This window comes from Eleutherodactylus coqui, chromosome 6 (genome assembly GCF_035609145.1).
Source record: "Eleutherodactylus coqui strain aEleCoq1 chromosome 6, aEleCoq1.hap1, whole genome shotgun sequence".
NCBI classification, from domain to species: domain Eukaryota; kingdom Metazoa; phylum Chordata; class Amphibia; order Anura; family Eleutherodactylidae; genus Eleutherodactylus; species Eleutherodactylus coqui.
The window spans coordinates 205,068,158-205,093,489 of NC_089842.1; the positions used below are offsets into that span (position 1 = coordinate 205,068,158).

Consider the following 25,332-nt stretch of genomic DNA (forward strand, 5'->3'; position numbering starts at 1 on the left):
TGTCCTTCTTAAGTTCCAGTGCCAAAGACTGTACACAATATTCTATGTGTGGTCTGACCAGTGACTTGTAAAGAGGAAGAACAATGTTCTCGTTATGTGCCCCTAGACCTCTTTGACGCACCCCATGATCCTATTTGTCTTGGTAGCAGCTGCCTGACACTGGTTCTTTCAGCTAAGCTTACAGTTAACTAACCCCCCACCCCAATTCCTTTTTCATGTAAGTGTTCCCCAGTGGTTTCCAATTTAGTGTGTAATGGTGACATGTATTTCTTCTACCCATGTGCATAACCTTATAGTTAAACCTCATTTGACACTTTTCTTCCCAGCCTCCAACTTATCCAGATCCATTTGCAACTGTATACTGTCCTCTCGTGTTAATTACTTTAGTTTGTATCATCTGCAAACATTGATATTTTACAAAGTCATTAATAAAATGTATTAAAAAATACTACCCAGTACTGCCCCCCCCCCCGTAGTACCCCACTTGTAACCGTGACCCATTCAGAGTATGTACCATTTATAACCCCCTTCTGCTTCCTATCACTGACCAGTTACTTACCCGCTTACACACATTCTTCTACAGACCAAGCATTATCATTTTATATTCCAACCTTTCATGAAAGCAGGAAAACTAAAGACCCCCTCAGCACAGGTATGAGGGTACAGTATAGGACTAAATTTAAATAAATGTTTAGAAAAATAGGCCAGTCAGTATCTATCATGAAAAATATTCTTAGGATAATCCACAGATCCAACATTCTATCCCTTCAATCACCACATATATAAATCCCTAAAACTTTGTGAGCCTCAAAGTATCCATGATTATTAAAGAGCTAATGAATCACACGCTCATAAAATCTAGAAGCTACATTATATGAAAGAGAGTGACCTAATTCATGTCTGGCGATCCTATGACCAGTAGAGGCACCAGGTAGGGAATCGTCCTTTACTTGGCAGAAATTTGCACTGCTACCATCTAGTTAACAACTAACACTTTGTCTCACAGTAGAATATTCATAGCTGACTGCACACGTCACCATCTGAAATATTGAATGTTTTTATTTCTGTGATGTGTACTAATGAGCAACATGTATAAAGAAAAATGGTTGTGGAAGTGACTAAGCACTCTGGCCTGCCAAACATGTCCATGCGAATATTGTAGCAAATAAGGGAGATGGAACAATACCTCTGCAGCGCCACCTATTAGAAGGCAGCATTCCTCCAAGTCAATGTCAGACTCTTTATACAAGCCTTGTAACAATGACTGGGAATTGAAATCCATTGTCACAAGGCTTGTATAAAGAGTCTAACATTGACTTGCAGGAATGCTGCATTCTGATAGGTTGGATAAAAGCTAGCAGGCTAGTGGACATGAATCCGACCAAATTAGGACATGCTGCGATTATTTTCATGTGGACCATTGGTTCATGTGAAATAACACTCATGTGAATAGCCTAATTGGCTACAATGCATCCAAGTTCTGAACTTGAAATATACAGAAGCACTCAGATGGGAAAAATCTGCCCTCCGAATGGGTGTTACATGGACATGTGTTTGCCAATGGGTTGCTCCACATTTTGCAGTTATTTTGAGATGCTCAGTACCTTCCTAGAATTGCTCTTTGGGAGACAGGAATTCCTTCAGTTTTACACAATCTTAATTTTTGTTTTCGTTGTTCCAAAAGAAGGTAACTCTTGCACCCACCTTCTAAGATGCTTTAAGTCGTTCATGCACAGGTTGGATGTTCCAGCTTTCAAAGACAAGGCAGAAGGTTTGGTTTACAAGATATCATTCCCAAGTGTTGAGATCAATACCTTATACAGGGTGGAGCGCGGTAATTTGCTAATTTGGGAGTGAAATAAAAAAATAATGAACTTGTAAAAACTTTATTTTATATTTTATTTACATTGAACAGTAGTGGAATTTACAAATTATTTGGTTTTAAATATTGTATCTGGCAAATGTTGACCTTCGCTATCCACACACTGCTGCATACGTTTTCTGAAGTTCTCATGCACTCTTTCAAGCATGTCGACTGGTATTCTGGCAATCTCAGCGTCAATATCATTCCTTAGGTCTTCCAGGGTGTTGCTTTTTTGAGTTGCAGGTTGTGGCAGCGCTGTTGGTCGAAGAGAGGGGAGAGTGGGCGTTGCTTATAGTGGCTGACGGGAAGTTTGTCTGCAGCTGCTTTTCAGTTGCCATCATGCAGTGGACACGTGAGGAGCGTTCATTTTGTGTTGAAGCGTATTTTTCAAATAACCACTTGATCATTGCAATGCAACGTATGCAGCAGTGTGTGGATAGAGAAGGTCAACATTTGCCAGATACAATATTTAAAACCAAATAATTTGTAAATTCCACTACTGTTCAATGTAAATAAAATATAAAATAAAGTTTTTACAAGTTCATTATTTTTTTATTTCACTCCCAAATTAGCAAATTACCGCGCTCCACCCTGTACATGGATTTTAGATTACAGAAGATAAGCGATTAGATTTATTGCTCAGCATCGATCAGGTAGTCAGGGCAAAGGTGGTCATTAGAGATGAGCGAACGTACTCGGTAAGGGCGATTTCGCAATCGAGCACCGCGATTTTCGAGTACTTCACTACTCGGGTGAAAAGTACTCGGGTGCGCCGTGGATGAGCGGGGGGGTTGCAGCGGGGAGTGGGGGGGGGGGGGGGGGGAGGGGGAGAGAGAGAGGGCTCCCCCCTGTTCCCCACTGCTACCCCCCACTCCCCTCTGCAACCCCCCGCCCCACAGCACACCCGAGTACTTTTCACCCGAGTAGTGAAGTACTCGAAAATCGCGGTGCTCGATTGCGAAATCGCCCTTACCGAGTACGTTCGCTCATCTCTAGTGGTCATCTTGCGCCAGCTTCCATCTTTGTTGGTTTTCAGTTGTAGGAGCGTTCCCGTCTTTGCAGATACCGGTCTCTGGCAACAAAAAGAATTAAGCAGCTCAAATCATTTTATTTGGGTTAACAGAAATATGAAAGAAGATCTACTGGTTTGGCAATCCTTCTTGTTTAATTACAATGGGTCGGGCATTTTGCCAGCATTTTGAAGTATCTTACATCTAGTGACATTTGATCGCAGACATAGCTGGCTCACAGGTTTTGGTGCCATATTTGGTTCCATCTGCTGCAAGGCACTTTAGACAGAAAAATGGACCAATGTGGGTTTGACTAAAAATCTTTCCTTACCACAGTTCCTTGCTATTGTGATGGTAGTGGAATTATAGGATTACCATATGGCCAGTAAGAGGATATGTTTTTGGTTAGATAACATGGCTGTGGTGCAGCATTTTAACAGTATAGCATTAGGTTCTTTGCCAGTGTTGGCCTAGTTACGCCATTTAGTTTTGTGATGTTCAATACTTTATTGACATCTGAGACTTTTGGTCATCATTTGGCTAATGTAACCCTACGGACCTGTGTAGCATGTACATCGGGAACCTTTGTTGAATTTTATAGTACATTATTTATCCACCATCAGCAATTTGTGTTATAGCTGATAAAACTGGGTGGTGACATGACACATACTTTGATGCAAATCTTTCCATTACACTGTGTGCAATCACATATTTGTTACTCATAAATAATTACAGAACAGTAATTATAACACAACTTAAAAACTGTAGCCTTTTATTAAACGGTTACTAACACCAGAGTGTAAAATACAACAAATATTCTAAACAGAAAAAAAACTGCTTAAATGGGTTTTTCAAGACTACACCATTGAGGACCTATCCTTACGATAGGCCATGAAAAGTTGATCAGCAGGGGCCTGGTGCTCAGGATCCTCACCAATCAGCAAACTGAAGTGACAATGGCACTCAGGTAAGTACTGCTGTCACTTTAGACCATACCAAGCACAGCGCTGTACATTGTATAGTGGCTGTGCCAGGTACTGCAGCTAAGTCCCAGTCACTTGAATGGGACTGAGCTGCTCTCGGACCATGTGACATGCCTGAGATGAGACTAACGCTCAGCCCCTTCAATCAGCTAATTGGTGTGGATCCCAAGCAGCGGATCGCAGCCTGTAAATTATTGAGGACTTATCCTGAGGATAGGTCATCAATAGCATAGTGCTTGAAAACCCACTTAATGTAATCACATGACATTACTTCCTTCCAATTGGTAATATGCAGTAGTGAAACAGTCAAAATTTAGAACACCAATCCCCAAATTGTGATTCTTCAGCTGTTACAGAACTACAACTTCCGGAATGCCCTGATGATCAGCAACTACCAGGAGATGCTGGGAGTTGTATATTTGCAATTAGTAGGGAGCAGCAAAAGTTGGAGACAACCAAAGTATGTGTTTAGATTTCTTAAACAATAATAAATACATATATCTCTGTTCTTTTGAAGCCGGCATATATAAACCAAATCATGATTATGAGCAATAACTACTAATTCAGTCCCTTTTATTTTCCTTTCTTTTTTCGAGGAGGGCGATATACAGAGGTCTGATGCTCCTTCCGGTCAAATTCATCATGTCCTTCCCTTGAACAGAAAGGAACAATAATCACTTAGGTGCAGGCAGTAAAATGACTAAGCAGTCAATGGAAGGGTATTACCATTACGGCCATTTAAGCCATCACCATAGGACAGGACATATGAGTTTTAATAGGCAATACCTGAAGCATCTCTTACAGTACAGATCATCATCGCAGTCCTGACATCGTAAGGCAGCGTTCTCATTACAGATACAACACCAGGGCAGCTCTTCCTCATCACTGTCTGGCTCTTTCAGTTTTCCTGCCCTGCTTCTAGGAGGTTGGATCTGTCCTGCAGATGATTTCTATAGGAATAATAGGATATATTGTTAAACATAGAATAAGTGCCAAAAGACATACAAACAAGGCGTAAGGTCATCCAAAGGCTTCCTGTGCATTTCTAATAAACATCTCAGGAAATAATAAATGGAGGCTACTTTGATGCTAACGCTCAAATTCAATAGACAAGACAATGATTTACTCTTTGTGTAATAACAATACGTTTGAAGCCATACCAGTTCCTTTTGTCAGGACTACACAATATGCTGTGGATTACTTGGCAAGGGGCTCTGTACAGTCAAAAAACACATTAGTATTGTACAAAGAGAAAATAAAAGGACCTTTTACACAGACCTTTTAAACAGACACTAATCAGCCAACAAACAACGCTCAGTTATTGGCTTATCTGATAATTCCAGTAAACATAAAAATGCTTGCCGATAGTCTGTACATCTCCCCTTGTGAACAGTGAGATTTACAGCAAGCCTTTCTTGAAGAACACTTGCAACTACTATAGTTTTTTACCCCCGTAAGCAAATTCCCAATCTGGGTAAAAGAATATTACATGAACGCCAATCTGCGCTAGTTCCATAGGGCCAAGAATTTGGCCGGTGTAAAGACCTTAAATGATTATTTCTAGAGATGAGCGAACGTACTCGGATAGGCACTACTCGTCCAAGTAATGTGCTTTATCCGAGTACCTCCCCGCTCGTCCTGAAAGATTCGGGACGCGCTGCGGAGCGGGGAGCTGCAGGGGAGAGCGGGGAGGAACGGAGGGGAGATCTCTCTCTCCTTCTCTCCCGCCCGCTCTGCCCCGCTCCCCGCTGCGACTCACCTGTCAGCAGCGGAGCGCCCCGAATCTTTCAGGACGAGCGGAGAGATACTCGGATAAAGCACATTACTCGGCGAGTAGTGCTTATCCGAGTACGTTCGCTCATCTCTAATTATTTCCCCTTTCATATGAATTGACATCAGAGTCAAAGTACCCTCCATTACTTCTTATGGAGATACATTCATGAGAAAATGTATATATACACACTCTTTGAATTCTATAAGGGCATAAAAAAAAAAATCAGTTCTTTACAAGGTCTTAAAATTAGGTATATACAACATCAATTGAACAACCGCACATTACATTGATAGTTTTGAATGAAACAGCAGAAGCAGTGTGTGAACAATTAAGTACATCCCTACTGTTTCCATAGTAATTAAAAGGACACAAAGCAGTCAAGTTGTGCTAATCAAATTCACTTAATTAACTGATCATCAGCAAGTGTGGCCACCTTTAAAAAAGTAGAAGTTTTAATAGTTTGCTTGTCTGGAGCCTTCAGGCATGTGTTAATACAATACCAAGAAGGAAGGGCATCAGTAATGATCTCGGAGAAGCAGTTGTTGCTGCCCATCAATCTGGGAAGGGTTATAAAGACGAGACGAGCACTACGCGGTACTCGAGTCAATTCCCTTTCCTTCCCTGCATGTTAAGCGCCATTTTCTGGCCAATAGACATGCAGGGAAGGCATTACAACGTCCTCCTGTGACGTTCCAGCCCTATCCCACCCCCTGCAGTGAGTGGCTGGCGGCATCAAGTGACCGCCGAGTATTTAGAGCGGTCCCGCCCGCCCGCGGCTCGCCTCAGACACGCTGGCAGAGATTAGGGAAGGTGCTGTTGCTCATTCAAGCATAGTGTTAGCATCTTCAAGAACCCCAACGGTCCTTCTTAGGGCCACATCTGACCGTGTGCATTACTGTTGTGGCTGCTGGGAGCAGTTTTGCACCAATTTTTTTTCATCTCAGGCTCTACAGGCTATTACAGCTATAGCGTTCTCAGTCTGCAGTCAATTATACAGAGTATAGGGGCAGTACTGATGAGGCAGGGACAGTGGCAGCGTAGAATCCTTTCTACAAGAACCCCAACGGTCCTTCTTAGGGCTACCTGTGACCGTGTGCATTTTACTGCGTGGCTGCTGGGAGTTGTAGTGCTTCACTATTACGCAGCTAGGCCTTTTTGCAGCCTTGCGTATAATTTTTTTCTTTGCGTTACATAAACGCTGTCAGCCTCCAACTGTACGCCAATAATTCCCTATTTTTTTTACACCGCTCTGTGCCTGCCGTCAACTTCAGGCACAGCGTGCGGCGACAACCCCTGATAGAGGGAAAGTCATATACACGCTATATAGCCTGCATTCTTGTTCAAAAAAATTACAAGAAAAGCTCCTTCGTTGGGCTACCCCTGACCGTCAGAAATTGACTGGGTGTCTGGTGGGAGTTGTAGTGGATCACTATTGCACGGCTAGGCCTGCTTGCAGCCTTCTGTATTCTTTGTTTCTGCCTGGAGTTAGCGTTACAATACCGCTGTCAGCCTCCAACTGTACGCCAATAATTCCATAATTATTTACACCGCTCTGTGTCTGCTTTATTCGTAATCCACCATGCTGCGGGGTAGGGCTAGAAGACGTGGACGCGGGCGAGGATGCGGATGTCTAAGTGAGGGTGTGGACACAGGCCGAGTTCCTGGTCCAGGTGAATCGCAGCCGGCTGCTGCGGGATTACGAGAGGCAAGTTTCTGGGGTCCCCAGCTTCATATCACAATTTTTGGGTCAACGTAGTAGACCTTTATTACAAACAGAGCAGTGTGAGCAGATCCTGTCGTGGATGGCAGAAAATGCATCCAGCAATGTATCGACCACCCTATCTTCTACGCAGTCCACTGCTGCAACGCTGAATCCTCTCGCTGCTGCTCCTCCTTCCTCCCAGCCTCCTCACTCCATGAAAATGACACATTCTGATGAGCAGACAGACTCCCAGGAACTGTTCTCGGGCCCCTGCCCAGATTGGGAAAAAATGGTTCCTCTCTCACCTGAGGAGTTTATTGTGACCGATGCCCAACCTTTTTAAAGTTCCCGGGGTCCGGGTGATGGGGCTGGGGACTTCCGGCAACTGTCTCAAGAGCTTTCAGTGGGTGAGGAGGACGATGATGCTGAGACACAGTTGTCTATCAGTGAGGTAGTAGTAAGGGCAGTAAGTCCGAGGGAGGAGCGCACAGAGGATTCGGAGGAAGAGCCGCTCGACGATGAGGTGACTGACCCCACCTGGTTTGCTAAGCCAACTCAGGGCAGGTCTTCAGAGGGGGAGGCAAGTGCAGCAGCAGGACAGGTTGGAAAAGGGAGTGGGGTGGCCAGGGGTAGAGGCAGGGCCAGAGCGAAGAACTGTTTCCCAAAGCACCCCCTCGCGCCAAGCCACCGTGCAGAGGCCAAGGTGTTCAAAGGTGTGGATGTTTTTCAGTGAGAGCGCGGACGACCGACGAACAGTGGTGTGCAACCTGTGTCGCGCCAAGATCAGCCGGGGAGCCACCACTACCAGCCTCACCACCACCAGCATGCGCAGGCATATGATGGCCAAGCACCCCACAAGGTGGCCTGCACCCACACCCTCACCTCCGCTGTCCTCGGCCCCATCCAGCAATGTCTCTCAGCGCAGCCTCCAGCTGTCGCTAGCGTGAGCGTTGGAGCGAAAGCGCAAATATGCTGCCACGCACCCGCACGCTCAAGCTTTAAACGTGCACATTGCCAAATTGATCAGCCTGGAGATGCTGCCGTACAGGCTTGTGGAAACGGAGGCTTTCAAAAACATGATGGCGGCGGCGGTCCCACGCTACTCGGTCCTGAGTCGCCACATCAATCTTGCCCTCACCAACGCGGTTACTGGGAAGGTCACCTTAACCACGGACACGTGGACAAGTACTGGCGGGAAGGGCCACTAAATCTCCCTGACGGCACACTGGGTCAATTTGGTGAAGGCTGGGACCAAGTCAGAACCTGGAACCGCACACATCCTACCCACACCCAGAATAGCAGGTCCTTCCTCGGTTAGGGTATCTGCGGTGGTCTATGCCACCTCCTCTAGACCCTCCCCCTCCTCCTACGCAACCTCTACCTCTCAATTAAGAAATGTGAGCAGTACGTCGCCAGCAGTCGGTGTGGCGTGGCATGGCAGCACAGCGGCGGCCAAGCGTCAGCAGGCAGTGCTGAAACTCCTCACCTAGGTGACAAGAGGCACACGGCCCCCGAACTGGTGCAGGGTCTGACAGAGCAGACCGACCTCTGGCTTTCGCCGCTGAGCCTCCAACCGGGCATGGTCATGTGTGACAACGGCCGTAACCTGGTGGCGGCTCTGCAGCCTCACACACGTGCCATGCCTGGCCCACGTCTTCAATTTGGTGGTTAAGCGGTTTCTGAAAAACTACCCGCACTTGTCTGACCTGCTCGGCAAGGTGCGCCGTGTCTGCGCACATTTCCGCAAGTCCACCACGGACGCTGCCACCCTCAGGACCCTGCAACATCGGTTTAATCTGCCAGAGCACCGACTGCTGTGTGACGTGCCCACATGGTGGAATTCTACGCTGCACATGTTGGCCAGACTGTATGAGCAGCATAGAGCAATAGTGGAATACCAACTCCAACATGGGCGGCGTAGTGGGAGTCAGCCTCCTCAATTCTTTACAGAGGAGTGGGCCTGGATTGCAGATATCTGCCAGGTCCTTGGAAACTTTGAGGAGTCTACCCAGATTGTGAGCGGCGATGCTGCAATCATTAGCGTCACCATTCCTCTGCTATGCTTGCTGAGAAGTTCACTGCAAAGCATAAAGGCTGACGCTTTGCGGTTGGAACAGGAGACGGGGGAAGAGAGTATGTCACTTGATAGTCAGAGCACCCTCATGTCTATATCTCAGCGCGTTTTGGAGGAGGAGGAGCAGGGGGAGGAGCAGGAAGAGGAGGGGGGAACAGACAGCTGGGCCCACTGCAGAGGGTACCCATGCTGCTTGCCTCATCTGTTCAGCGTGTATGGCCTGTGGAGGAGGATCCTGAAAGTGATCTTCCTAGTGAGGACAGCGATGTGTTGCGTACTGGTACCCTGGCACACATGGTTGACTTCATGTTAGGCTGCATTCTGGCCACTACGGATTACTGGGTGTAAACACTGCTCGACCCACGGTATAAGGAGAACCTTTCCACTCTCATTCCCGAAGAGGAAAGGGGTTCGAGAGTGATGCTATACCACAGGACCCTGGCGGACAAACTGATAGTAAACTTCCCATCTGACACCGCTAGCGGCAGAAGGCACAGTTCCGAGGGCCAAGTAGCAGGGGAAGCGCGGAGATCAGGCAGCATGTTCAGCGCAGGCAGGGGAACACTTTCCAAGGCCTTTGCCAGATTTATGGCTCCCCAGCAAGACTGCATCACCACTCCCCAGTCAAGGCTGAGTCGGAGGAAGCACTGTAAAAAGATGGTGAGGGAGTACGTAGCTGATCGTACCACAGTCCTCCGTGCTGCCTCAGCTCCATACAACTATTGGGTGTCAAAGCTGGACACGTGGCACAAACTTGCGCTGTATGCCCTGGAGGTGCTGGCTTGCCCTGCCGCTAGCGTCTTGTCAGAGAGGGTGTTTAGTGCAGCTGGGGGAATCATCGCGGACAAGTGTACCCGCCTGTCAACTGCCAGTGCCGACATGCTTACACTCAAAAGATGAGCAAAGCCTGGATTTCCCCAGACTTCTCTTCTCCACCGGCGGAGAGCAGCAGAACCTAAAGATTCTTTTCGCTGCAACCGCAGATAAAAGCACTCCTCTCTATCACCGGGAAAACGGGGCATTTCTCTTTGTCAATCTGTCTCTGACATTAGTCCTCCTCCTGCTACTCCTCCTCCAGAAACAACATGTCATTGCGCTGAACGGCCAATTTTTCTGCAGCCCAAAAGGCTCATCTACCAATGTTTTTACAATTTTTAAAAGTTTCAAAAGTATTGATACTTTAACATGAACCAATTTTTTCAACAGGGCTGCCTACAGTCTGTTACAAATTAAGCAACAGTGAGCTGTATCTTTCCAAAAATATTTATGGGTTTCACCTGCCCTTTTGGTTGATAAATTTTACAGAGGTACACTTGTACTCTTGGTACACTTATTTTTCGGGCCCATGCCTACACTCTTATTCAACCAAATTTTCCGGCCTTCGCCTACGCTCATGGTACCCCAATATTTCAGAGGTTGGCCTATACTATTACTACAGAAATTTTACTGGGGTCTGCCTGCCTATACTTCTGCTACAAGAAAGTTACAGGGGTCTGCCTATACCGCTGCCACTTGAATGTTAAAGGGGTCTGCCTATACTTCTGCCACGTAAATGTTACAGGGGTCTGCGTATACTGCTGCCACAAGGAGGTTACTGGGGTCTGCCTATACTGCTGCCACGTAAATTTTACAGGGGTTTGCCTATACTGCTGCCACAAGGATGTTACTGGGGTCTGCCTATACTGCTGCCACGTAAATGTTACTAGGGTCTGCCTATACTTCTGCTACAGAAATGTTACTGGGATCTGTCTATACTGTTACTACAGAAATGTTACAGGGGTCTGCCAATACTGCTGCTACATAAATGTTACTGGTGTCTGCCTATGCTCCTGCTACATAAATGTTACAGGGTCTGCTTATACTGCGGCGACAGAAATGTTACTGGGATCAAAGAAAAGGAAGTGGCAGCATCCGTTGAGGGTTTTAAGTAAAAATATTGAAATTTTATTGCTCCATATCTAACAAACAGGTACAGGCAACATTTCGACTAAAGGTAGTCTTTATCAAGCCTGGCCCGATTCCTCCTCATGGCAGACGCACTTATAAATAGACATGAGGGTGGTGTGGCTATGAAGCCAGCGTGTGGCATGAGGGCAGCTGAAGGCTGCGAAGGGACACTTTTGTGTGCGCTGCGGACGCAGAGTCGCGTGGGGGGGTGGGGGTGGGGGGGTGCAGCATGTAACCCAGGAGAAAAGGCAGCGGTGTGTCCTGCAGGCAGTGATTGTGCTTGGTTGGAGGTAGTGTGGTGCTTAGCTAAGGTGTGCCTTGCTAATGAGGGTTTGTCCAAAGTAAAAATGGGGGGGGGGGGGGCACTCTTGCGGCTATTGTGTCTTAATACTGAGACCGGGGAACCTGAGATGCAGCCCTGCATGTTGCCCCTCGCCTGCCCTATCCGTTTCTGTGTCATTTCCACCACTTTCGTAGGTTTTCCAGATTTTCACAAATTAAAACCTTAGCGGAGCATGGGTCATATACAAAAAAGCTGGAGTCGCCCATTGACTTCGTTACTCAAAACGAACTCTCGAGCATCGCGGAAAGTTCGACTCGAGCAACGAGCACCTGAGCATTTTGGTGCTCGCTCATCTCTAATTAAGAGGAATTTATTGCATTAAATTGCCTTTTAATGCATTTATTGCATCTTGGGTGCCTGTGTTCCTACTTCTGAAATCTACAATAGGTTACAACCCAGTGTAAAATTACAGTGAATTTATGAGGCCCTGCCTCGTTCCAGCAATCCCAGACCTCTTTTAATACAAAAAAAAAGGGGTAAGGGCGGTGGAGAATTCCAAAAAGTTGCAAATGTTTAATGCCAGAATTTTGGCGTAAACCCCTTTTTTGAATTTCCTTATTGTATCCAGATTCCATCAAGAGCTGACTGGACTGAGCAAGAGAGACGGTGCTCTAATATACAATATAACACATTTGCCAGACTGTACAACCAAGCATGAGTTAAAAAAAAAATAAAAAATCAAATTGGTGATCGCTATAGCTAATAGAACCTAATAGCTGCATTATTCTGCTACGGATTTATGCCGAGGAAACCGCGGTGCAAATCTGTCCGCGGCATTAGCCCTAAGAGTTCTCGGACTGGAATGAAACTTTCTCTGTGCAATTGTAATGTTTATATAAGTAAGTGGTCTTTCCAGCCTATAATTTTAATTAGGCCATGCCCAACCTGGTTTTATATTTTTTATTACTACCTGCTATATATGGACATGCCTATATACAAAAAAAGGTAGATAAAAACAGATATTGCATTAATTTAAGCATTCTACAACCAGCACAAATAATGGCAACGTCAAGCGTGTCAGATGTTTTTCTGCAGTGAATCTGCTGCAAAACTCCATGTATTACATGTTTCGCAAATCAGCATCATGATAGACGTGCTGCGCAGCATGCCTTCGTGTGTGACCTGGGTGTTGAAAGCCTCATTCATATTGTGCTGTATGTTGTTGTGGACTTTTAGTGCATATTCTAAAATTCTCAACAAATGTGACCAACAGAAGAGAAAGCTCTGCGATTCCTGTCTACTTCACGTGAAATTAAGGAATGAAGCAATTGCAATTAATCTTCATTAATAGCAAATGTCTCATAAAAATAGGTTTACAATATACCGTTTGCATTGAGGGCAGTTTATTTCCTGGTTGCAGTTCTTTGCAGTTGATGACAGTTTTGCTTTGATCAGAGAGAACATTGTAGCCACTTGCTTCATCTAGAAAAACCTCTTCAGATAGCTGCAAAGAGCAATAAAGTCATAAAATGTGTTAGCTACGCGATCCATCATAAAAACATAATATGGTAATTTTAAAAACAATAAATCTTATAGATAATGTAATTGTGGCACATTAATAAGTCTTACTTATCACTAATCAGAAGGATTTAGAAGTTTAGACAGACTTTTGAGAGATTTGCACCATATCACAAGTATGGCTCAACGGTTTACTTGCATTCAGCTCCAAAGGAAGTCGTCTTAAAGGGGTTGTCCCTCGCCGAAACGTTTTTTTTTGTTTTTTTTTGCATAGGCCCCGTTCAGCGCAGGACAAACCCAAGGGATGTGTTGAAATTTAAAAAAAAAAAATTTTACTTACCCGAATCCCCTCTCTGCAACTTCTTCCTTCTTTTCCTCCAAGATGGCCGCCGGGATCTTCACCCACGATGCACCGCGGGTCTTCTCCCATGGTGCACCGTGGGCTCTGTGCGGTCCATTGCCGAGTTCAGTCTCCTGATTGGCTGGAATCGGCACACGTGACAGGGCGGAGCTACGCGATGACGCGTAGAAGGGGCGGAGCCAGAACGCCGCTCGTGCCCGGACCGACCAGAAGGGAGAAGACCCTTCTGCGCAAGCGCGTCTAATCGGGCGATTAGACGCTGAAATTAGACGGAGCCATGGAGACAGGGACGCCAGCGCTGGAGTGGGTAAGTGTATAACTTCTGTATGGCTCATATTTAATGCACGATGTACATTACAAAGTGCATTAATATGGCCATACAGAAGTGTATAACCCCACTTGCTTTCGCGGGACAACCCCTTTAACTATTGCTTACCCTCTATAAGCTTCCACAGTCACACTATACTGTCTTTTTGAAGTTTTTACAAATTTTGTTTAATGAAGTACATATGAAAGATGTAGATTTGGACTTTGGACTCTTTTAATGCTGGCCAAGAATTGGCCGATGCAATAACCACACTCAGTTAGGTTTTTTTCTTACACAGGACGGAAATTGCTGGAATGGAGACGAATCACCATTACTTCTATAGTTTATCACTATATAGTTGTCATCGGTTGGCTGCACATCTTCTCTTTCACACTGGAGATGTAAGCGTAACAAGTCTTACTGACTGTACATGAAAAAAAAAGTAAAACTAGCAGACTGAACGTTTGATCATTCTTCGACGAATCCTCTATCCTTTTATGTAGCCCAGCAATCTAGCAAAATACTTTTTTTTGGGCCAGATAATTGGGCTTTCTCTGGACAGTGATTTTTTTTTCCTCTTTTTCTTTGTGGCTTGAGAAAAAAATGGGAATTTGGGAGAAAGGAAGCCTGGTGTATATATTTGTGCCTATCGAAGACGGATATATATTACTATAGGCAGCTCTCGCCCGTCATTTATTCGTCGAGAGCTGCCTGTGATTGGCTGAGCACCTCAGCCAATCACAAACAGCTCTTTCAGCAGGCAGGGATTTTAAATCCTCGCCTGCTGATAGATCAGCACTACAGAGCCGGGGACAGCGAGGAGAAGACTCTGCTTATATTTAAAGCACTTCCCTGAAGTCAATTGATGGGGTGCCGGCAGCAGAATACTCTATCGCAGCTGTCATGTGCGACAGCTGTGGTAGAAAATTAAAGAATTCCTCTGCTGCATCTGTCACAGATGTAGCAGCAGGGAATTCTTTTTACTAGCGGGGATGAAGGAAACATCTGCCGCATGCAGCAGATGTGTTCTTCATCCCTGCGGGGGACACGGCAGCGGTGGACAGGTAAGTTTATTTTACTTTATTACTAAAATTTTTCTTTTTCAGGGAAGAGCTTATATGTAAAGCCCTTCCCTAAAAAACAATGCAGGGGTGCCGGCAGACCATTGTTTTCAATGGAGCCTACGGCAGCAGCCGCAGCGCCATTGAAAACAATGCGTGCATTCCCTATTGTGCACGCATGCCCTATCTTTGCAGGCACACACCTGTAAAGCACGGACATGTGCACACACCATAGGGAATGCATTGGGGCTAATAGACACGTGTTTTTGTGTGCGGGTATGCGAGCACAAAATACACGCTCGTCTGAAGCCACCCTTATCCTGTAACAAAGACAACTGTCAAATACTGCAAAGTATTAGACTGTACCATATAAGTTAGGAAATTGGCGCTGCTTCGTCCATGAATCAAACCAGTAGTCTGCAGCTACAGAATTGTCAAATTTTCCTTGGGTGGTCGGCAGGCTTAAACTTGTATGCAGCAGGATCCACAGATATGTAGAAGCTACCGGCAAGCATGCTCCAGCAATAAATGTCCTATGTTCACATCCTATGACTGCAACGTCTGTATACAGACTACAGGCAGTCGCTTATTGTTAGTTCTTCCAACACACAGACAGCAGTTCTTGAAGTTTAAATGTGATAAAGTGTGGAATAATGTGAAAGTGTAAGGCTGGGTTCACACGGGGCGGAATTGCTACGGAATTTTCATGCAGACTTTCGGCACGAAAATTCCGTCTGCAATGTTAAAACCCGAGACTAAGCAGCAAAGTGGACAAGATTTTTGGCGTGTAATTCACATTCACAGCATGTCAATTCTATTTCTGTTTCCGCTGTAGGCTCTCTTCTCTCTTTGGGGAGAGATTCCCGTAGCGGAATACAGGCGGACAAGCTGCTTCAAACCAGCGCCCGTTTTGAAGCTGGCTTTCTGCTGCGGAAATCTCACACAATTTTTCGTGCGGTCCCGCTGAGTATTCTGAGCATTCTGAGTACAAGCAGGATTGTAGATATTTAACAGTATCTCTTCAATTGGCTGATGTCAGGCGTCCTTGGTGGTTGTGATAAAAAGAGGTCAGGGGACACAGTGCATCACAGCTTCCTGTATGGCTGCAGAACGCTCCCTCTGACCACCTGCAACGGGCGCATGAGCATCAGAACTGGAGTACGGAGCAGTAGGAGAAGCGGTCCTGGTAGAGAAAAACATCTTTTCTTTAATATCACATGGACGGTCGGGCATATATGATGGATTCACTGGAAAATTAAATCTGATGCATGGAGGCCACCTCAGAGGTCTTATAGAGTCTTTTCCTCCCGTTATGAAAAGGTCAACATCAGCCCTACAACAGAGCAGTATTTTTATAAAACCACTTAAAGAGCCTGTGCTACTTTGCACCCATAAGCTAAACTTATGGGCTCAAAGTAGCTGACTTGCAGAGTCCAGGAATGTACGTTTTGCACTTACTTACCCGCCATCCCCCCAGTTGTCCGTGCTCAAACCAGTCGCTGGATGCCTTGATAGGCTTATATCCCTCAACACCAGATTATTCTAGTAGCGAGACCAAATAAAATAAAACAGGAGTCTGACCTGCTTTAGGATTCTCTGCACTGCTTCCTCCTCCGTTTCTTCATCACTATCAGGTAGTTTTAAAGTGTCCATTGTTACTGAAAGACATTATTTCACAACGTTTATAAAAGTTTATATTCTAAAACCACAGGCAACAACGTCACAGAAAGCAAACTTCAGGCACAGCCAATTCTAAGTGACATAGCTGGGCCCGTACACAGAGTCCCTGTGACTATGCACTGCTTTATGATGCCACTATATGGCACTGTATCATCGGGGTATTCTACCCTAGACGATACCAGGGAGAAATATATCTAATACAGCATCCCATTCGATTCTTTTCTGGTCTGTTAGATGAAAGCAGAAAACAACCTTCTCCCATTCACTTCAATGGGAGAGCAATGCACTACTATATACCATGGTACTACGGAAAATGTTTTGAGTCTTCCAGCTGGCCCGGGAGGCAGACTCCTACCGATCTACTACTGATGACCTTCTGAGGATAGCCATCAATAGCATTGAACTGGGTAAGAAACGCTATATTTTTTCCTTAGGTAGAAGAGTGAGTGAGACCATTCATGCTCCTCTGGGTAATACGCAAATAAGGGAAATTGAGCAATACTTCTGCAGCGCGACCTATTGGAAGGCAGCATTCCTACAAATTAATGTTAGATGCATTATACAAGTCTTGTAACAATGGCTAGGAATTTTTTTAACGCGAATGTCAATGGGACTTTCTAATGTTAAAAACGTATCGCACAAAAAAAAAAAAAAAATCCCAACTTTGTGCAATGCGTTTTTAATAGAGATGAGCGAGCATACTCACTAAGGCAAACCACTCGAGTGAGTAATGCCTTATTAGAGTACCTGCCCGCTCGTCTCTAAAGATCCGGGTGCCGGCAGGGGGAGAGCGGGGAGAGCTCTCTCCCCCTCTCCCCCCCCGCTTACCGCCGCAACTCACCTGTCATCCGCACCGGCAGCCAAATCTTTAGAGACGAGCGGGCAGGTACTCGAATAAGGCACTACTCGCTCGAGTAGTTTGTCTTGTCGAGTACGCTCGCTCATCTCTAGTTTTTAACATTAGAAAGTCCCATTGACATTCTTGGTAAAAAAAAAAAAATAAAAAAAAAAGCTGCGATATCGTAGTGTAAAAAAACGCAATTGGGTTGGCACCCTTAGTGTATCTATTAATAATATTATGGAACTGTAATAAATGCACATTCCTAATATTTACTGAACATGTGGACAAAGTTCCACCTTCAATCCCTCAGTGACAAAGCCGGTTTGCGCCTTAATGAATAACAAATTTTCCTGTTTTTTTTTTTTTCATAGTCGCATTCCAGGAGTCATAACTTTTTATTTTTGTCGTCGACATATGAGGGATTGTTTTTTGCAGGACAAGTTGTGCTTTTTAATTGCATAATTCTTGGGTACATATAATGTATTGTATAGCTTTACTTTTTTTTTTTCTTCTCTTTAGGAGCGTTGGGGAAAAACAAATTCTGCGGTGTCTTTTTTGGATTGTGTTTTTAGTTCAGAGTGCAAAATAATGAGATAACATTATCCTCTGGGTCAGCACGATTCCCGCGTTGCTAAGTGTATACAGTTTTTTTTATGTTTTGCCATTTTGTACACAAAAACCCACTTTTTTTTTCTTAAAGATTCACTTTTGTGTTGCTGCATTCCTAGAGCCGTAACATTTTTAATTTTCCATCGTCGGCGCTCTGTAAGGACTTGTGGGATGAACTAGTCTTCATTTATCCAATTTTTGGAAATATTTAACATTTTGATTGCTTGTCATTCCATTTTTTTCCTGGATGCAAGATTAACCATTACTTTTAACAGTATTCACCGTGCAGTATAAACCAGGGGTCCCCAACCGCCGGGCCGGGCCGTTGGGTGTTTAGCGCCGGTCCGCGGCACCGGCGGGAACTTTTGCTCTAAACACAAGGCCCGCGGGCCGAATCCAGCCCGCTGCCTTGTGCTATGTGGCCCGCGGCGTGCCGACGCCGCTGACCACTGAAGCGATTACCAGCGGGGGCGCCGCAGCTCCCCGCTGGTAATCGCGCTGATCCCAGCGCACACACTGACGTCTGTGAACCCAGGATTCTCCTCCCTGAGTCCCCTGCTCATTAGTTCCGCAGGAGAGGACTCAGGGAGGAAGCGTTCCGGGCTGACGTCAGGGCAAGCAGAGAGAGAGCGACAGCAGGGAGGAGGTAAGTATATGGGTTGGGGGGCTGCCTATTACGGGGGGGGGGGGGTTGGGGCTACTTATTACAGGGGGAAGGGGCTGCCAATTACTGGGAGGGCTGGTTATTACTGGGGGCTACTTATTACAGGGGAAGGGGCTGCCAATTACTGGGAGGGCTGGTTATTACTGGGGGCTACTGATTACAGGGGAAGGGGCTGCCTATTACTGGGGGGGCTGGTTATTACTGGGGGTGGGGGCTACTTATTGCAGGGAAGGGGCTGCCTATTACTGGGGGGGCTACTTACTACTGGGGGGACCCGCCTATTACTGGGGGGTTGCTTACTGGGGGGGATGCTTATTACTAGGGGGAGGGCTACTTATTACAGGGGAAGGGGCTGCCTGTTACGGGGGGGGGCTGCCTATTACTGGGGGGGGGGGACCTGCTTATTACTGGAGGGGTTGCTTACTGGGGGGGCTGCTTATTACTGGGGGGGGGCTGCCTATTACTGGCTGGGGGGACCTGCTTATTACTGGGGGTGTTGCTTACTGGGGGGGGCTACTTATTACAGGGGAAGGGGCTGCTTATTACTGGGGAGGCTGCCTATTACTTGGGGGGGGGGGGCGCTGCCTATTACTGGGGGGGCTGCTTATTACAGGGGGAGGGGCTGCTAATTACTGAGAGGTGGGGGCTGTCTATTACTGAGAGATGGGGGCTGTCTATTACTGAGGGATGGGGGCTGTCTATTACTGAGGGATGGGGGCTGTCTATTACTGAGGGATGGGGGCTGTCTATTACTGAGGGATGGGGGCTGTCTATTACTGAGGGATGGGGGCTGTCTATTACTGAGGGATGGGGGCTGTCTATTACTGAGGGATGGGGGCTGTCTATTACTGAGGGATGGGGGCTGTCTATTACTGAGGGATGGGGGCTGTCTATTACTGAGGGATGGGGGCTGTCTATTACTGAGGGATGGGGGCTGTCTATTACTGAGGGATGGGGGCTGTCTATTACTGAGGGATGGGGGCTGTCTATTACTGAGGGATGGGGGCTGTCTATTACTGAGGGATGGGGGCTGTCTATTACTGAGGGATGGGGGCTGTCTATTACTGAGGGATGGGGGCTGTCTATTACTGAGGGATGGGGGCTGTCTATTACTGAGGGATGGGGGCTGTCTATTACTGAGGGATGGGGGCTGTCTATTACTGAGGGATGGGGGCTGTCTATTACTGAGGGATGGGGGCTGTCTATTACTGAGGGATGGGGGCTGTCTATTACTGAGGGATGGGGGCTGTCTATTACTGAGGGATGGGGGCTGTCTATTACTGAGAGGGGAGATAAATTATTTGCTGCCCTATGTGTGGGGGGATTGGTTACTGGGGTGGGGGCTACTTATTACAGGGGAAGGGGCTGCCTATTACTGGGGGGGCTGCCGCCTAGTACTTGGGGGGGGGGGCTGCCTATCACTTGGGGGGGGGGCTGCCTATTACTGGGGGGAGGGGACCTGCTTTTTACTGGGGGGGGAGGGACCTGCTTTTTACTGGGGGGGGAGGGACCTGCTTTTTACTGGGGGGGAGGGACCTGCTTATTACTGGGGGGGAGGGACCTGCTTATTACTGGGGGGGGAGGGACCTGCTTATTACTGGGGGGGAGGGACCTGCTTATTACTGGGGGGGAGGGACCTGCTTATTACTGGGGGGGAGGGACCTGCTTATTACTGGGGGGGAGGGACCTGCTTATTACTGGGGGGGAGGGACCTGCTTATTACTGGGGGGAGGGACCTGCTTATTACTGGGGGGAGGGACCTGCTTATTACTGGGGGGAGGGACCTGCTTATTACTGGGGGGAGGGACCTGCTTATTACTGGGGGGGAGGGACCTGCTTATTACTGGGGGGGAGGGACCTGCTTATTACTGGGGGGGAGGGACCTGCTTATTACTGGGGGGGAGGGACCTGCTTATTACTGGGGGGGAGGGACCTGCTTATTACTGGGGGGGAGGGACCTGCTTATTACTGGGGGGGAGGGACCTGCTTATTACTGGGGGGGAGGGACCTGCTTATTACTGGGGGGGAGGGACCTGCTTATTACTGGGGGGGAGGGACCTGCTTATTACTGGGGGGAGGAACCTGCTTATTACTGGGGGGAGGGACCTGCTTATTACTGGGGGGAGGGACCTGCTTATTACTGGGGGGGAGGGACCTGCTTATTACTGGGGGGGAGGGACCTGCTTATTACTGGGGGGGGGGGACCTGCTTATTACTGGGGGGGGGGACCTGCTTATTACTGGGGGGGGGACCTGCTTATTACTGGGGGGGGGACCTGCTTATTACTGGGGGGGGGGACCTGCTTATTACTGGGGGGGGGGCTGCTAATTACTGAGAGGTGGGGGCTGTCTATTACTGGGGGGGGGAGATTATACACTGCCCTATGTGTGTACTGCCAGGACATTCTAAAAGTCATAACTAAATAAGAATGCACTAAACTCCAACGCCCTTCATAACCCCACCCCCTATAACCAAAGCCCCGCCCATGTCCAGCCCAACCCTGCCGGGCCTTGTAAAAATGGTCTTGCTTGAAGCCGGTCCCTGGTGCCAAAAAGGTTGGGGACCACTGGTATAAACGATATGCTAAATGAATTCTACAGGTCAGTAAGTCAATACCAAATTTATGTTATGTTTTCTTACAACTTCTTACCTAACACTAACAAAAAAAAAAAAAGTATTTTTTGTTTTATCGCTTCATTCAATGACCCCAAACATTTTTCTTTTTTTGTCAACTGTACTGTGACTTTTTTTTTTTTGCAGGAGGAGTTGTACTTTTTAATGATTCCATTCGTTAATCAATGTGACATTTTGATCACTTTCTGTTCTGTTTTTTTTATAAGGAGAGTTAGGCAAAACTAGTTATTTTCACCCTGTTTTTTTGATTTTTTTTTCCATGACGTGCATTGTGTGGGTTAAATAACGTACTAACTTTTTTCTCTGGGTCATAACGAACGCAGCAATACCACATGTGATTTTTTTTTAACATAGTAAATGGGGAAAAGTGGGGTTTGACAAACTTTTTTTTTTGAGGATTTCATAATAATTATCACCATATTTTATCATTCTTCTAACAGACTACTATACGTCAGTAAAGCAGTGCATCAGAAAGCCTATGACATTGGCCACCATAGCTGGCAGACCCAGAGGCTATATCCAAGTCTCCGGGTGCAACCCATCGGGACCCCATGATCACATTCTAGGGATCTGATGGGTGACAGAGGGAGCCCCTTCCGTCTGCCAAACTTTTAAATGCTGCAGTCGCAGAAACCATGGTGTTTAAAGGGTTACATTACAGGGATCAAAGGTTTCTTTGGTTCCCACTATTAGAGGAAGTGCCAGGTTGTCACCCGATAGCAGAGCACCTGCACCCTGCACAGAAGACCCACACCGGGCTTCTATTGCAGCCCTGTCTTTTGACAGTGCTGTAGAATAAAGTCCTTTAACCCATTCCCGCTGCAGGGCGTAAGTTTACGTCCTGGGAGCGGGGTACTTCCCGCAACAGGGCGTAAACTTACGTCCTGGAGATAGCGCTGGATCATATGTGATCCAGCGCTATCCCGCAGCGGGAGCCGGCTGTCAGTCACAGCCGGCGTCTCGCTGCAGCAGCGAGGGGACATCGGAGATGCGCCCGCCACTGTTAACCCCTTCCCTGCCGCGATCTAGGTAGATCGCGGCAGGGGAAGAGTTCACAGCGGGAGCGCGGCTCCCTCTGTGTCTCCGGCCAGAACTCGCGATGTCATCGCGAGAGCCCGGCCTGTCACCATGGCAACAGGACGCCAGACACTGGCGTCCTGTATTGCCTATGCCTGAGATCGCTGTATGAGCGATAAGGCATGGGAGAGCAGTAGCTCTGCCATGCCTTATGACAGCGATCATCAGGGCAGTGATTAAAGTCCCTCAGAGGGACACAATCAGTGTAAAAAAAGAAAGATTTAAAAAATGAATAAAAAAAAAATGTAAAAAAAAAAAAAGAGTAAAAAAACCATTTTTTATGCTTTTTCTCAGATTAGCATAAAAAAAGGTTAAAAAAAAATAAAACCCCACATATTTGGTATTGTCGCGTCCGTAACGATGCGTACAATAAGTTGCAAATGCTTTTGACTGTGCACCGAAAAAAACGCTAAAAAAAAAAGCTAAAAAACTGAGGCAAAATGCTCATTTTTAGCATTTTGCCTCACTAAAAACGCAATAAAAGTGATCAAAAAAGTCGTATGTACGCCAAAATGGTACCAATAAAATCTACAGCTCGTCTCGCAAAAAATAAGCCCTCAGAGAGCTCTGTACATCAAAAAATAAAAAAGTTACGTGACTTTGAATGCAGCAATTTAGAATAGAAAAAAGATTTCCAAAAAAAAAGGGTTTTTATTGCAGAAAAGTGGGAAAACCTAAAAAAAATGTTAGAATTTTGGTATCGTTGTAACCGTACCGGTCTGCAGAAAAAATGGAAAGTCTCATTTATGCTGCATAATTAACGGTGTAAAAAAAAAATAAAAAAATCTATGGCAGAATTGATGCGTTTTCTCTCTCTGCTATCATTAAAAAAAAAAATAAAAAATTTACAATATAGTCTATGTACCCAAAATTGGCATCGATAAAAACTACAGTTCGCCACGCAAAAAACAAGCCCTCATACGGCTGCGTCGACGGAAAAATAAAAAAGTTATGGCTTTTGAAAAATGGAGATGGAAAAATACCAAAAAATCGCTTGGTCCTCAACGCCAAAATAGGCCATGTCATGAAGGGGTTAAAGGACGCTGCCAAAATAAGTATGGGCTGCCATTTAGGGGTTAAGTCTTTACTTGAAATGATAAAAAGTTGTCTCACCTTCTTAGCTGCTTGCAATGCTTGTAGTCTGTGCATGCAGAGAAAATCATACTTACATCCGTTCTGCCATTCGGTCCTATGGCTTGTTTAAATAATAGTGGATACATGGGAATATGGACACATTAGATGATTTTTCTTTGCTTTTATTCTTCCATTATGCTTGTATGATCAGGTACATAATACAAACAAGAACGCGTTTCGGCGTAATGCCTTGTTCACCTCAATCTATGTTGTGTTACTTCCTGATTTACAAGTTAAAAACAATTCTCTCTAATTACAAACTACCTGATCAATTAACTCATTCATGATGTTTGGTTTGTCACTAGTTCTCTTCCCTCAGAACATGCTTCCATATTAAAACTTTCATGATGGTTAATAATTAGAGATGAGCGAGCACCAAAATGCTCGGGTGCTCGTTTCTCGGGACGAAATTATCGCGATGCTCGAGGGTTCGTTTCGAGTAACGAACCCCATTGAAGTCAATGGGCGACTCGAGCATTTTTGTATATCGCCGATGCTCGCTAAGGTTTTCATTTGTGAAAATCTGGGCAATGCAAGAAAGTGATGGGAACGACACAGCAACGGATAGGGCAGGCGAGGGGCTACATGTTGGGCTGCATCTCAAGTTCCCAGGTCCGACTATTAAGCCACAATAGTGGCAAGAGTGAGACCCCCCCACCCCCACCCCCCGGCACTGTCAGCATAAAGATCGTTCTCCTCTGCCACAGCTGTAACAGCTGTGGCAGAGAAGAACGATGTTAGCCCATTGAATTCAATGGAGCCGGCAATACAGCTAGCTCCATTGAAAGCAATGGGCTGCCGGCGATCGCGGGATGAATTGTCGGGAAGGGCTTAAATATATAAGCCCTTCCCTGCAATTCATCCAGAAATGTGTAAAAATTAAAAAAAATATATACTCACCTTGTCCTGGCAGAACGATGTTAGCCCATTGAATTCAATGGAGCCGGCAATGCAGCCATGAATTTATGAATGGGTGTGTGACTGCTGCCTCTCATCTGATTGGTCCCGCTGAGCCAATCAGAGGCAGCAGTCACACACCCATTCATAAATTCATGAATGGGTGTGTGAGTAGAATCTGCCTCTGATTGGTCAGGCTGTGACCAATTAGAGGCAGCTCATTCAGCAGGCGGGGATTTTAAATCCCCGGCTGCTGAATACTACTCACAGCTGTTCAGAGCAGTTCAGGAGGACTGCCGCTGGCCGCGCTGAACTCCGTCTGCCGGGACCAGGTGAGTATACTGTGTATATATATATATATATATATATATATATATATATATATATATATATATATATATATATATATTTTTTTTTTACTACACATTTCTGGATAAATGGCAGGGAAGGGCTTATATATTTAACCCCTCCCCGACAATTCATCCCGCGCTCGCCGGCAGGCCATTGCTTGCAATGGAGCTGGCTGTATTGCCGGCTCCATTGAATTCAATGGTCAGTGCTCGTTTAATCGAGACGAGTACCGCGTGGTGCTCGTCTCGAGTAACGAGCATCTCGAGCACCCTAATACTCGAACGAGCATCAAGCTCGGACGAGTATGCTCGCTCATCTCTATTAATAATACATAAATGCGACTCTCATACTCCTATTGTTTGATATAATTTCCTTACAATTAAGGGTGACTACCCACTGGAGTTTTTTTTCCCTGCGAAATTCGCAGCATTTTTTTTCCTGCAGGGGTCTATGGGACTTGTAATGTTAAAATCGCGATCGCACAAAATCGCAATTTACCGCGAAATCGCGGTAAATTGCGATTTTAACATTACAAGTCCCATAGACCCCTGCAGGAAAAAA

At 46.1% G+C, this 25,332-nt stretch overlaps 1 protein-coding gene across 2 annotated transcripts in view; it reads right to left on the reverse strand.

The window, feature by feature from the left end:
- Positions 1-3,629: 3,629 nt before the first annotated feature.
- Positions 3,630-25,332, reverse strand: part of ZFYVE19 (zinc finger FYVE-type containing 19) — a 59,946-nt gene continuing 38,243 nt past the window's right edge. For both annotated transcript variants that reach the window (XM_066608648.1, XM_066608647.1), the window contains exons 8-11: positions 16,466-16,542; positions 13,022-13,141; positions 4,644-4,807; positions 3,630-4,509 (exon numbers count right to left, since the gene is read on the reverse strand). In XM_066608648.1, coding sequence (XP_066464745.1) covers positions 4,431-4,509; positions 4,644-4,807; positions 13,022-13,141; positions 16,466-16,542 — 440 coding nt within the window. In that variant the 3' untranslated portion in view covers positions 3,630-4,430. The remainder of the gene's footprint in view (positions 4,510-4,643; positions 4,808-13,021; positions 13,142-16,465; positions 16,543-25,332) is intronic.